A 14,196-nucleotide genomic window follows, 5' to 3' on the forward strand; every position below is an offset into this window, starting at 1 on the left:
CTCAAATTCCTGATTTTTAAATCAACGTTTCATTTGAATTGTACTCAAGTAAATACGATACTTGTATGACTAGATAGACAAAAACTGTTCATAATAATAATTTACTATGACTATGACAATCACTATATTATTATTATTATTATTATTATTATTATTATTATTATTATTATTATTACAACTCATTCCGTGGCAGATGATGTGCAAAGATTGTCCACTCCAGTGCCAGGGTTTTTGTCATTTTCACTCAAATTGCAGGACCCAAACAATTTTGAGTTTTACGACTACATAAACATTCAATTCAGCGTAAGAAACCTTAGACTCTTTTCCTTTATCAGGAAAAAAAGTTAATACCTAAGTTATATGGGGCTGGAGTTATCTGAGCTTGAAATGGGGGCGGCTGTACAAAATACAATGCAATACATACATATTCATTTATACGGCGCTTTAACAACAGCTGAAGCTGGAACAAAGCGCTAACATTGCCAGAGGTCTGACCAGCGCTTTATCGGCAACAACAAATTTGGGAGTGGTGCTCCACGTCACGCTTTTCAATTCCAGAATAAATTTGGGAATGGCAGTAAATGAGTTAAGAACAGTCTGAAAAGAATTCAAGTCCTAATTGGAGAAAATGAATTATGTTGTTGAAGATTCAGATGGGGTCCCTCAAAGGTCAATCTTAAGACCCTTGGTAAAATTATGATTCCATATGTACCTTGAGGTAAGGGCTACATTTAAAGGACAACCGACGTCACTTTTTTGTTTCCTAACTGACATCAGAAAAAGGTTTTATAGCATCTAAAATACCCAAAACACGCAGGCTGATGTTTTTAGTCAAATGCAAAACACCAATAAAAATGACTTAAAGTGTCTAAAAAGTACTTCAATTTGAAACCGAAAGTGGCCAGTTTCAGAAGGTGCCGCCCCCTTGTTCATGGTGTCACGGCAAGACGTCTTGCCTTGCTCGAGAATCAAAACAATGGCTTCAGATTCGGAGAATATGCTTTCTTGTTACTCATCCATTTATGAATATGATTCAAATAGTTCTGAAGAAGAAAGCAATCATGTTCGCAATCGATTAAAAAAATTATTTCGTGTCATTTTGAGGCATCAGGGGTGGGAAATGTCGCACCCAAAAAAGGCAGAAAATGGCGACAAAGCCGTGTAAGGAATTAATCAGCCCATTTCCACAGGCTGATTAATTCCTTACGTGGAGCTTTGTCGCCCTCTTCTGCCTGTTTTTGGTCCTACACAAAGTTTTCAGACCAAAGTACAGCAAAATGCATTAACGTGATGGAAGGACTGCTACAATGTGTCCTTTTTTCGGTCAGGGGCGTTCCTTCGGTGACGTAGGGTGAGGACTCGTCACCAACTCAAAAACAAGACTTCCGGAATATTCAGTGCGAGTCTTAAAACGTAAAATATCGCTATATGCGGTGGAATCTTTGTAAAATACGCTCAGTAGAAGTCATTTGAAGCCATTTTACAACTTATGGACACAACTTGTCCGGAGACGTCGGTTGTCCTTTAAAGATACAGTTAAACCAGAGCCATTTCCTGATTTAAATACATTCTCATTACAGAGTAATTAGGGAGTTTTGCCAAGACTTGGAACTGGGTCAATCAGGTTCGTCTGAGTGTGAGTCGCTATGGCAGCACTTCATATTTTCTTTTTGTCTTTGAGTTGGGATGTTTGTCCCACACTGATTTTCTTTTGGGAAAAAAATCAGACAAATCAGACAATTATTGAAATCATTGAAGTGCATTTCATTTAAAATGGAATTTTGTTGTACGTTACAATCCAACCGAAATCAAGTAGTCCATAAATAAATTCTCATATTTACCAGGTATTTGTTATGCCCATTTATAATCACGCTGTTCGTTGAATAAGAATATTTTCAACAAGCTCAGAATATTGAATATTATTGCCAATTTATTCAGCATTTAAAAACGACGACGGCGCGCGCCTTTGTCTTTGACGTCGATATATTTCAAGTGGGGGGGGGGGGTGTTGAACTCGTCTCGTTCATCACTCCCTTCTGTGATCGATCACCTGGACACGTCTTTGCATGCAGACAGGATGACTCGGGGAACAAGAGTTGAAAATGAATAATTTAAAGTTTGATTTAAAAAAAACGAATACAATTTAAATGAGCCCTTTGGGTGATGGCCAAAAATAGATTCAACAGATGCGTTTTATCTGACAACATTGGCGTCCGGGCTTTGGATTGGACAATCTGGACATGGTTTTTACAAGACAGTGCGGACGTTTGAGGTTCAAAATGGACAATGCGGAGTTATTCCGTTGGACAACACGCAGCGATAACCTGCTCAGCAATATGTCGTTCAGGTCTCACTGGTAAACGCGCACAACACACACCGGACGCAGGTGAAATGAAAAGAAGCCACCAGAGGTCTTCTATCTGGCGAGGCAGACAGATGGTACAACATTAATTAAGCAACAACGACACAGAGGAGCCGGACCACCGCAGAAAGAGTCCCCCCGCGTATCTCAAAACCAAATCTTTGTCAAGAGAACGCCAACGACAGCCTCTTATGGAGACAAGACCCTCCCTAGTGTACTCAAGGGGGCAAGCACAACTTCTTATAGTGTATTTATAATGCTCATCAAGCATAGTTTGACGCATAGATTGCATACATGACGTAAAAAAAAACACCTGTCTGTCCATTCTGCATAGACCTCATGTCAAAATATTTTTCGAGTCATACAATGCACACTTTGGGAAAAGGGCTTTTGCACCGTTGTGGGGGTGAACAATTCTCGGGTAATGAAAGGGGCTCCACTTGCCGCCTTTCAAATCCACTGCCGGTGAAGAGGAGAATAATAATAATAATAATACATTTGATTTATAAGCACCTTTCAAAACGCTCAAGGTCACTTTACAGTCACACGACAAGTGTGACTGTGGGTGAGCAGCGGCAGCCACACGCGCCAGCATTCACTCAACCCGACGAGCAAATTCAATTCATACACATTCAGTGTATTAGCTAACTAGCTATGTAGCTATCTATCTTTTAATTATATAGTTATCAAGTGGCTAGCTATCTGTTGGCTATTTATTAATTATCTACTAGCTCGCTAGCTAGCTTTCTATCTGAGGATTTCATAGTGACAATCAGTGTATTAGCTAACTAGCTAGCTATTACCTATATAGCTATCTAGTTGGCTAGCTATCTAGCACGCCTATCTATTAGCTATCTACTAGCTGGCTAGCTAGCTTAGCACGTAAAAGGTCTTTGCCATGGCGGGAGCAAGAGAGAACTCGCCGGAGTCGATGCAAAAGATTGAAGATCGCAAAGTACGTTTAGAGGTAAGTGGTGGATTTCAAGGTGGTCACTGAGAAGTAAACACTTGGAGACCATTTTTCATCGTCATCCTTTGTATCCGTGTGTGACCTCCAGGCTAGATTTGTCATGTCCAGATCCAATATTGGTACTGTAATTAATCAATATTGGTATTAATCAACAATATTAGCACATCACGGGCGGCAATCCTAACATCCCGCCGGCGGACTAAACCACCTCCATTCATGTTGTGACCTTTTTGATGTCATTGCTGACTCGTTCGTATTCTGCCCGTTAAATGCCACCAAATGTCACGTGAAGGACTCACCCACCACCCCTACCCACTGGCCCCCACGTCACGCCATAAATATGATTGCAACCAAAGGGGCCTGTGACACCGTGTCAATCACCATTCCCCTCGACAACCGGCCCCCTCGTCAGCAACAATTAGGAGGCGGGCCATTGGTGGGAACTGCAAGATGGGACTGTGTGTCTGTGTGTGTGTGTGTGTGTGTGTGTGTGTGTGTGTGTGTGTGTGTGCGTGTGTGTGCGTGCGTGTGAGTGTGTGTGTGTTGGGGAAAGGCGGGGGGCGTTTAGGGGGACTCAAAGTCATTTCACGCTGGGGTGCAAAGCAAAGGCGATTACATCGGGAGAGCAACGAGGTAAATAAGAGTCACTGAGGGTTGACAAGTTGCAAAAGTACTCACACTATGTATTTACAAGTACTTCAGTTGTGTTTATACAGTATATATACATAAAAAAATATATAAAAAATATAATATAATATAAAAAGGTGTATGTAAAATATTATATAAAAAAGGTGTATATGAAAATATAAAAAATATGCATATAAAAATATAATAGAAAAAGACATATAGATACATAGATAACTGGATAGCTAGATAGCCAAATAGCTAGATAGCTAGACAGCTAGATAGATATAACATTTTGGTTCTAATTTCCTGGAAAAATCGGGTCATTATCGTGAGCAAAAGAGCAAAATCCGCTTTGGGGAAAAATCACCCACCCCAAAACCAAAAACATCCTATTTGTACTTCCCACCACTAGTATTTACAGAGTCTAAGACAAAGGTGACACGCTAATTGAAAGACTTTCCAAGCAGGCTGACCTCACATTCACGCTACACCAAAAACACCTTTTTATATGGAAAGTGCAAGGGGGTGTATTCACGGTCCGCTCAGCAACGTGTTGACGCTCCGCCAAAGGACCGCCGGTCTAGAATATCAAGTACTCACGAAGCAGCCTTTGATTGACAGCGTTTTTGCCCTGAATGCGAGTACGTCAATGAAGTCGTCCTCACATTAAAACTGCGCACGTGGAACATACGCTTGAACCTTCGCAAAGGTCCTCAAGTAACTTGTGCTCCATGTCTACACTGGAAAAGCTTGATGATAAAATATTAAAAGCAACGGCGAGCGGCTACGAGGCACGCCGGATGGCATGCGCTTTGTTTTCCTCGCCTGCCAGCCAGCCATTGATTTAAGGCCCCCGCGTTAACGAGAGCCTCCATGCGGGGGCAGAAAGTCGTTCATCTCAGCTGCTTGCTAATGGCGGGCGGTTAGCCACTCACCGCTAAAGCTACAGATAAGAGGTTGAGGGCTCAGTGGGTGGGAGGAGAATTTGATGAGCAAGGTTAAACTGTAAACATGCATGGCAGGAGAACAATGGAGTGGGGGGGGCAGCTTATCACATTATCGGGTTAAGAGGATGCACGAAAAGGTGAACAAAAGAAAAGTTAACTTTTAGTGCCAGATTCAATGAAACACGTTGCCCCGCGTAAATTCATGATGATCTGACGACGCTGCCAACTGTCTCGCCCCCGAATTCAATCGGCGCTCGCCAACGGATCGCGTAATTAATTGGCCCCTATTAAAAATCAATGAATCAAACGGGTTGATTTATTCACGGCGGACATGTTTTGATGTTGTTGACGAGGGCTGCGGGCCACGGGTCGTTGGCGTTCGCTGCTCGCCTGGCTTTTGTCCGCGTGAAATGCAAAGTAAATGCAAATGCAAAGTAGACAAATGCGACTACAGTTTGGCCGCAATGACAATGCGCATGCACAAGCAACCAACAACAAAAAAAGTTCCTCGTCTACACACAAACATGCAGAGATTTTTACAGACGGGGCAAGTGAAAAACTGCCCCACCAAATCAATATCCTTCAGCAAAACTAATGTATAGTCAAACTTCGCTTTTCGAACGTTTCCGTTCTCGACCAATTCGGTTTTCAACCAAAAATTTAGGTTTATGCCCCACTTTACAACCAAAACTGAGTTCTCGAAAAAACTGAGCATCCCTGAATGCACCACTTGCCTTCCCTTCGCTTCCTCATTTGTCACTTCCTGGTGTCGTTTCTGATTGTGACCGACGTATTATCCTCGTGTTGCGTTCCATTGTGAGCAGGTGCGTTTGTATTGTTCAATCACGATAAAAAAAAAAGGATCACATTAACTGTCATGGGAAACGTTTCGATTTTCAACCAAATCGGTTATCAAACAGGTTTCTGGAACGGATTATGGTCAAAAGCAAAGGTTTGACTGTATAAATGTTGAAAGAAAACATATAGTCATACCTTTGCTTACAAACTTAATTGGTTCCCAGACACAGTGTGTAAGGCGAAACGTGTGTATCCCAAACATTAATTTCCCATAGGAAACCATTAAAATGAGAATAATCCATTCCCAGGTCCCATAAAACATAATTTTATACTTTTTAATTTTCTAAGCCTTAAAATTACACAGAATATACCTTATTTTATGTATAATAAATGTTCTATGATATTGTAATTAAAGAAATAAACTGTACAGTATAATAAAGTCATTTTATTTACCTTTGTGATGGTCGTTTATGGCTTGATGGAATGGAGTGGCCGGTTTCATCAGCATTTAACACTTGATGAGGAACGTAGCCTTCTTCTTCTACCATCACTCATTGTGTGTATCCCGAAAAATAGTTTGTATGCCAAAATCAAATTAGTGTGAATTTAACGTTCATAAGCCGAAAAGCTCGTTAGCCAAGGCGTTCATAAGCCGCGGTATCACTGTACAGTAGTGGTACAACAATTTACAAAATTAAATGGTCAATGAATACATTTCTGAATTCCAAGAGTTTGTAAGTCAAGACGCGTTTTCCAAGTAAATGCCCCAATCCTTTCAAAGACCTCCTAAAATATAGGCAGAAATGTTTTCGAAATGATAAAAATGCACAGAAATATGCCGAGCAACAAATAGCAACGGGTCTACCAATCAGAATCAGAACGATTGGTTGGTAGCTAATAAAATGCCAATGTCGTGACAACTTTTGTCAGTTTTGACAATGCAATGGAGTCCTCTACCCCAAGTTAAGTCTGAATATTTTTTGTTATGATTATTATTCTTATCATTTGGTTTTATTTATTTCTTTCTTTTTACTTATTGTTAGTCACTTTCTAAATGATTGCTCGCTGGAGCTTTGGCTAATTTCCAGCATGGATAGTTTAGCCATTTTTCTTTGTCTTTTCTCTAATGGGCTGTAAAGCTTACTTTTTTGAAACGGCATCAATATTTTATTAATTTGTTTGGGGCGTTGGAGCACACACCAACTGGTCTGTTACCAAAGTAATTTTTCTGGGATTTTAACCAAAGTTTTTGACCATAATGCACATAGAAATTGAGTAATTTTCCGTCTTTATGAACTCAATCACACCATGAACCAGCTAAGAGAAAACGGAGGGTTAAAAAAGGTACATACAAGCATCCGTGATTGTCTCCAAGTGTGAGAGGAGACAAACGCGAAGGGGACGTTAGCTAGCGCCGTTTCTTTTCATCTGCATCTCCTTTCTCCATCCAGCCGGCAAGCGAGCAGCACACTCGCTGCATTTCAATCAGTCGACTGTGGAGAAAAGTGAGCACGAGAGATGCTGAAAGCCGCTGCATGAAGGCTGGACATGACAGACAATCACACGTTTGAAGACCAGATGCCTTTGATGTTTTCAATTCAATTTTTTTCATGACAATCTTCGTTGAAATTTTTCAAACTACAGTTCCACTTTTTAGATAATAAATGCGGGCTTATTTAAAAAAAACACGAACTATGCAGTCTAAGGAACGACCTGCTGCTAGCTTAATGCTAATGTACAATGGAAAAGTCAATTGACGTTCAGGTTGGGATCGATAGTATCGGTTATAGACATGTGATATAACTAATCACGGGGATATAGTGAAATGTATTACTATTATTATTATGATATAATCATTACCTTCGATTAAAAAATGGGCAATACCTGTATTAGGGCAACTTACTCATTAAATTAAACAAGAGGGAGGAAGACGTCTATTCTTCTTCTTTGGCATCTGCAGAACTGTAGTGTAGTATAGTATACCGTCATCTGGTGGTCAAGGCATATACTGTAGTTCAACGACATTACGTATGGTCTTCTCAAAACAGGATGAATACATAAAGCAATCATATAACATCATATATCCGTGGATTAGAAAAAAACGCACACCAAAAGCTTGAACTCATGATACAAAAACGAACTGTGATAAATGTGTGATTAAATGAATTCATGAAACAATCAATGTTAGCCGAATAAAGCAATTGAAACAAGAGGGAAACGATCGTTAAAACACCGAGTGATGATTAAAAAACATGATGAACGCATTGTTTAAAAAAAAAAGATGAGCAAACACACACGCGCGCGCACACACACGATTAGACTACTTGAGACTTTATCCGCAGGCAAAGAGCATTTCATTACAAAACAAGCGTGCAATTAACATAACGAGTTGCTTTTGTGGATCTTTGATTAATGAGAATGCTTCCCTCATGCAATATGGATGCATTGTGACGCACCCCACTCATCGTCAAGTCCCCCTACTCCCCCTCGTACATAATACACGCAAACAAACACGCACACACGCGCATAAAGTATCGAGAGCAAAAAAAATGAAACGACTGGCAGTTTTCATTTGGAATCAAGTTTAACGTCACTTCACATTACTTGTGACTTCTTGTTCGTTTTAGGAGACGTTTGTATGCAGTATTTCCACTGTGGTGCATCATCACCCCCCCCCCCCCCACTACCCCTACCGTTGTGGAGCTTTGCTAGCGCTGATTAGAATGCGTCACGAAAAAAAGGCGAATTGAAGTGAAGGGCCTTCTGACAGGTGAGGCAGATCCTGCCCCGCATCATAAAATGTGAAAAAAGAGACGTTAATGAAAATCGTTTTTCGCTGTTAGTTTTCTGCCCTTTGCCTTTTATTGATTTTCCTTTCCTGTCCTCTACAATTTGTCGAACCCGCAAAATTTACCTTTTTTCCTCCTTTACTGCACAAAGAGGGTTCCTTCTGTCATCATATGAATCATTTTGGTTTTAATAAAAAAAGTTTAATTTTTGGTAGGAGGGGGTTCATTCATTTTAATGTAATTTATAATCGGATATGTTATTAAATGATTTGTTTTATTTTATTTTTTAATCCTCACTCGTCCTCATTGCGCAAGTGGCGTTCCTAATATATTGACCCTCTCAAGTAGTAAAAAAAAAAACGACAAAAGACCGACTGGCGAACCCACGTGTAGTCACAATATTAGATGCTAATTAGGCGATTCGCGTTGTCGGTTAGCATTTGGGGTCCCGGAAGCTGCTTCAAATGCACGTGTTGTGGCAGGCACTAAGACCATGCATCTCACCCAGCAGGTGTACAGCAGGGGGGTGTTTATGTTACGAATACTTTACTGCATTTTCCCGTTTGTGTCAAATCCACTTGTTAGCAGTTGGAATAAACACATGTCTACAATCAGTCGTGTGTGTGCCCCTTCCTCAACTGCTAGAGTGTCATTATTTTAGTTTTTTATTTTGACAATAATATAAGAGCTTTGACAAAAAAAAACGTGTTGTTCATATCTCAAGGCAGCATTTTCAGATGTTCTGAAGCAAAACAATCAAGGACAACCGACATCTCTGTACAAGTTGTGTCCATAATTTGTAAAATGGCTTCAAATGACTTCTACTGAGCGTATTTGACAAAGAATCCACCGCATATAGCTATATTTTACGTTTTAAGACTCGTGCTGAATATTCCGCAAGTCTTGTTTTTGAGTTGGTGACGAGTCCTCACAGTTAGGAAACAAAAAAGTGATGTCGGTTGTTCTTTAAGTATGATGCAGCCGTGCACAGTATTTGCTGTTCCTTTGATATGACGCAAGCCGTGTCACTGCCTCTCACGTCAAAATATCGAAAACTTTACGTATCATCTTGGCGCCCTTTTGATCTGATTTTTTTTCGATCATCATCATGTGAACCATGTCCGCCACCCCCTTACCCGAGCCCCCTCTATGTCCACCCCGGGTGGGGGAGGTGCTGCATGATTTTGATCAAGGCCTCGGTCGACATGCATATCAAGCACGAGCGTAGGGGGAGGTGGGACAGCAACAAATCCCTCCCTCACCCGCTTAGCTGCTGACCAGTGTCACCATGCTGCCCGGAATGCAAGCGGTTGTCTTCTTAGCGACTAATTGCCTTCTCTGCTAGGCTGCTGGGACTTTTCATGTGCGGGGGCGCTTAGGTTGGACTAATTGAGATTTCAAGAGGAGGTGGAAAAAAGGGATGTGAACCGGGATGTTCCCACTCCAGAGCTCATTAAGATTGCTTGAGATTTTAGTTCTCACAGATTTGTATTGTTTTGGTAATTAATGCCAGTAAAAAGGAGGACAAATTAGAGGTCGATAATGATGATGAGACCAGCTTCACTTTTAAAAGGACTCGGACATCTTGTATTTCAAGACTGAATCTCATTCAAACCAAAAAGTGCTTTAATACATATTTTTAAAATGTCTGACTCGGTGAAAAAAAGCAAAAGATTTCCTCACTATGGTCCTAAAATCAGGAAAGCCTTTAGCATTGTTTAGCTAGCGCTTTAGCAGATTCTGTGTGTGTGTGTGTGTGTTTGTTTATTTGGTCATATTCAGCAAATTAACTCGAGGGAGGAGACAAATAGCACGAAAACAAAGCGCTATCGCAAAATGGAGACAGGGGAGTCTATTTCCTGTCTATTAGCTAGCTATCTGGCTGGCTATATGGTTGGCTACCTAGCTGGCTATCTATTTTCTGTCTATGAGCTATCTGGCTAGCTATCTATGAGCTATCTGGCTAGCTAGCTATCTATTAAATATCTCGCTAGCTTATCTATTAGCTAGCTAGCTTTCAATCTATTTGAGTTATTCCGGGTTGAGTGAACGCTGGCATGTGTGGCTGCCGCTGCTCACCCACAGAAAAAAAACTGACTGTAAAGTGACCTTGGGAGTTTTGAAAGGCTCTTAGAAATCAAATGTATTATAGTTATTAATAGGACTAGCAACAGCTAAGCGATAGCAACAGGTTAGCTTCCAATTATTTCGGTCAGTTCTAGCTGCAAATACTCAAGGTTACAAAGACAATTCACGTGAGGAAACTGGGGGCACAGATACAATTTCAAGGGCAATGGAGTTTTACACTGTAGCATCTAGAGCTAAAGGAGTAATGCTTTGAGCTAACGTTAGCTAAAGGAGTAACGTCTTAAGCTAACGTTAGCTAACATTTGCGTTTAATGTAAAACAGATTCTTTACTTACAGACAGTGTATTGTAGGTGTTTCAAATACCTGACATGTTTTGGCGTCTACTTCCGCCTTCGTCAGTGTCACGGATGTTGTTGTGACGCCAGCGGGGGGCGTGACTTGCCTGTCAGATCTCACAGGTAGGTCACGCCCTCATAGCAACACCAGCTGAAAATGGCGCGTCACAACAACATCCGTGACACTCTGACGAAGGCGGAAGTAGACGTCGAAACATGTCTGGTATTTGAAACACCTACAATACACTGTAAGTAAAGAATCTGTTTTAAATTAGATATCAAGTAGACAGGATGAACTTAATACAACGAACATTAGCATTTGTTTTGGTAGTTCCTAGCCATTTAAATGTTAAAAAGATAAATATATAAGTGTTTTTTTTTTTGCCCCGCCTCGTGTCCAATCAAATTGATTCCAAACGCAAAGAGCAAATCATAACTCCCTTCGCGACATTATTACCCAAATAATTTGCTTTATTCAACATAGAAGATTCCTTCACACAAGGTAACAAAACAGACAACGGATTTTTGTTTGAAATGAAAAAAAAAAAAAAATCGTGAAAAAAGTCAAATAAACCCACATTTTATTGCACTTTTAAGTTATAAGAAAATAAAATTCTAAGTGAATGAAACAAATGACAAAAAAAATCCCTTTTAAGTTTTTTTTTTCTCTGTCCGTCTGTGTAGTCTTCTTTTTTTGCCAGGCAGTTTAAACCGAACTGGGAAAAAAAAGACATTTTCAAAATTAAACAACAAATCTGATTTATCAAACCAGACCATAAATTAAACAGCGGGAGGAAAAAAAACGAAAGAAAGAGCAATATTGTTTTGTTGTTTGTATTTTTTTTTTTGTTTTGTTTACTATACAGTGTTACAACCACTTTTTCACAGTTCAGCTTGTGACTTTGAGAAGAAATTTTGGCTACAAGGTTCATCTTTTTTTTCTTTCGTTTTTGGCCACCGTGTGTAACACTTGAACGTAACGGGTGGGCGGCCCCTCAACAGACGACAACCAAACACACGGCGGCATGATGTTTTTTTTTTCCTTTCCTTTGAAATCCCGTAAAGTGTTTTTTTTTGTTGTCCACGCAGCATTAATTCATTCCCGCCGGCTGTCCCGAGGAATGTTCACAAGTTGTCCACCAGCACACCATTATGCTAACACTCACGCTTCCTTCTTGTACTTTGTAGGCGATCCCGTCCCCCCTCTCCACGCCTCGTAGAGGCACGTTTGGCTCAAGTTTCAGTGGCGCAAAAAAAAAAGTAGGATGTTTGTTATTTTCGTCTTCCTTTCTCCCCATCCCAAAACACGCAACGAGTTCAATTTGGACTTTTGCCTGGGACTAAAACGTCACAGCAAAAAAAAAAAAAAAAAAAAAAAGTTGCAACAATTTCCACCCCCCCCCCCCTCTCGGTTCATCTAGCAGCATTAGTACAGTTTGGCCACGGGCTGGAAGGTGGCATGTGGGAGGTGTCGGCGGTCTTGAGAAGTGGGGAGGTTGAGGATCAAGCTGACTCCGGGACTGAAAAATGAAGGACAGCTTTGAATTTCTCATTTGTTGTTGTCGTGGCGACATGGCCGATGGTGGCAGCTGTACAGCATTGACGTTTGTTATGGGGTCTTCTTGTTTGCCGCAGAAGACAATACCACACAAACCACCACCAGCTGGAATTGAAAAAAAAAAAAACACACACCCAGCAATGATATTCCTGGAACACATCCCCAGATGGACTCAAGAACTTCTGAATTCAGTTTTTGAACCCCGCGGAGAGAAGTGGAAGTGGGTGGGCGAGGGGAGCTGCAATGAAGCTGCACACACTACCGCTGGACCCAAACGACTCTGGTGCGCCTGTTCCTTTCAGCCCGGTTGAGATGTGACGGGGAAGCAGAAGTCGTCACCATGCAAGGTCGGATTGAAAAATTCACGTTCCTGATACCGTACGCCCCTTCTACCCCACTCCTGTTACATTTGGTGGAAGGTTCGGAAACTGGAACACACACGTAGCTAGACTGAGAAAAAAAAACATACTGGTGTTCCTGTTCATTTTTTTCGGTTGTGGCAGAAGGTTGGTTGTCAGTGGTTGGGAGATTGACTAGTTTCCGATGGTTTCAATGGGCACCAGCTGGACTGAAAAATTCTGGACAAGCAGCAATGAAATTCCCGTTTTCCTCCTTTTTGTTTTTAAGCCAAACTGGAACAGGTCTGGCTCAACTGGAAAATTTAGGACAGCATTGGCTTTACCGTTTACAGTTCGTCTTTGTGGAGACTTGATGGGAGATTGGTGGCTGGCAGACTGAAGCCTCACAGCACCAAGGTGAACCAAAAACAGGACTTGTGTTCTTGTTCCTGCGGGAGGTTGCTCGAAGGGGCCGAGTGGAATCCTACTAAAAACGTATTGTATAGAATTCTTCGCCATGGAAAGTTTAGGAGTAAAATCCTGTTCCTGTTTTTTCCCTCGTCCCACTAAATGACTGGGATGCGTTGGAAACAAGCAAAAACATCTTTGGCCAGCATCGCTAGCGATCCTGCTCCTGTTTTTCCCACCTGACAAACAACGAGGGTGGTCTGGCTTGCTGTAATACTGGGATTCGTTGTCGTTCGCAATAGAAAGGCGATGGGAAAAAAAACGACTTTGAAATTCACAGTTTATGACCTTGAGGTTCAGCGGAACAGGAACGGCAATTGAATGGGTTGAAATTCCACCAGAGATCCCCATCCTTGGAGGTGCTGCTTTCTACACGACAAATATCGGCCCCGTGATCGGGGTTAGATTGGCGTGGGTTCGCTTTTTGGGACCTCCCGCCTCCCCTTCCCAAACCCCGCCTCATCCACCCGCTTCCTGCGCTCGCCATCACAACAGTGCGTTCACTTCATGTCCACGTCAAAGTCAAGCACGAGCAGCTTGGTCTCCTCTGTGCCGTTACGGCTGCCCACGGCGCACACCAGCTTGGTGTTGGAGGCCCGTATGCGCCAAACCACACCGCCGCTGCCGCCGCTCTCCAACGTCACCAGGTTGCGGATGAACTCGCCCTGTCTTCAGGTCCCATAACTTGACCGTGCCGTCGTCCGAGCTGGTGATCACAAAGTTCTTGTTGAACTGCAGGCACGTGACGGCGCTCTGGTGCTTGTGCGGACCTGAGAGACGGGATAAGGCGACAAGGTCAGCAAAAATGGATGCCGGTTGGCGGCGGGGTGACCCCGACGCGGCTCACAGGGTGTCCCCGACGTAGTTCAAGGAGCCCGGGAAAAAAGAAATAGCATCGCGTTTCCACCTCTGTCT

At 41.9% G+C, this 14,196-nt stretch overlaps 1 protein-coding gene across 1 annotated transcript in view; it reads right to left on the reverse strand.

Annotated features, from left to right (window-relative positions):
• Positions 1-11,452: 11,452 nt before the first annotated feature.
• The window catches only part of fbxw7 (F-box and WD repeat domain containing 7), a 67,126-nt gene continuing 64,382 nt past the window's right edge, over positions 11,453-14,196 (reverse strand). Inside the window, 2 exon segments of the mRNA XM_089007189.1 lie at positions 11,453-13,946; positions 13,948-14,051. Coding sequence (XP_088863315.1) covers positions 13,782-13,946; positions 13,948-14,051 — 269 coding nt within the window. The 3' untranslated portion in view covers positions 11,453-13,781.

The sequence above is a fragment of the Hippocampus bargibanti genome, linkage group LG10 (assembly GCF_051943395.1).
Source record: "Hippocampus bargibanti isolate YZ-2025 linkage group LG10, ASM5194339v1, whole genome shotgun sequence".
Taxonomy (NCBI): domain Eukaryota; kingdom Metazoa; phylum Chordata; class Actinopteri; order Syngnathiformes; family Syngnathidae; genus Hippocampus; species Hippocampus bargibanti.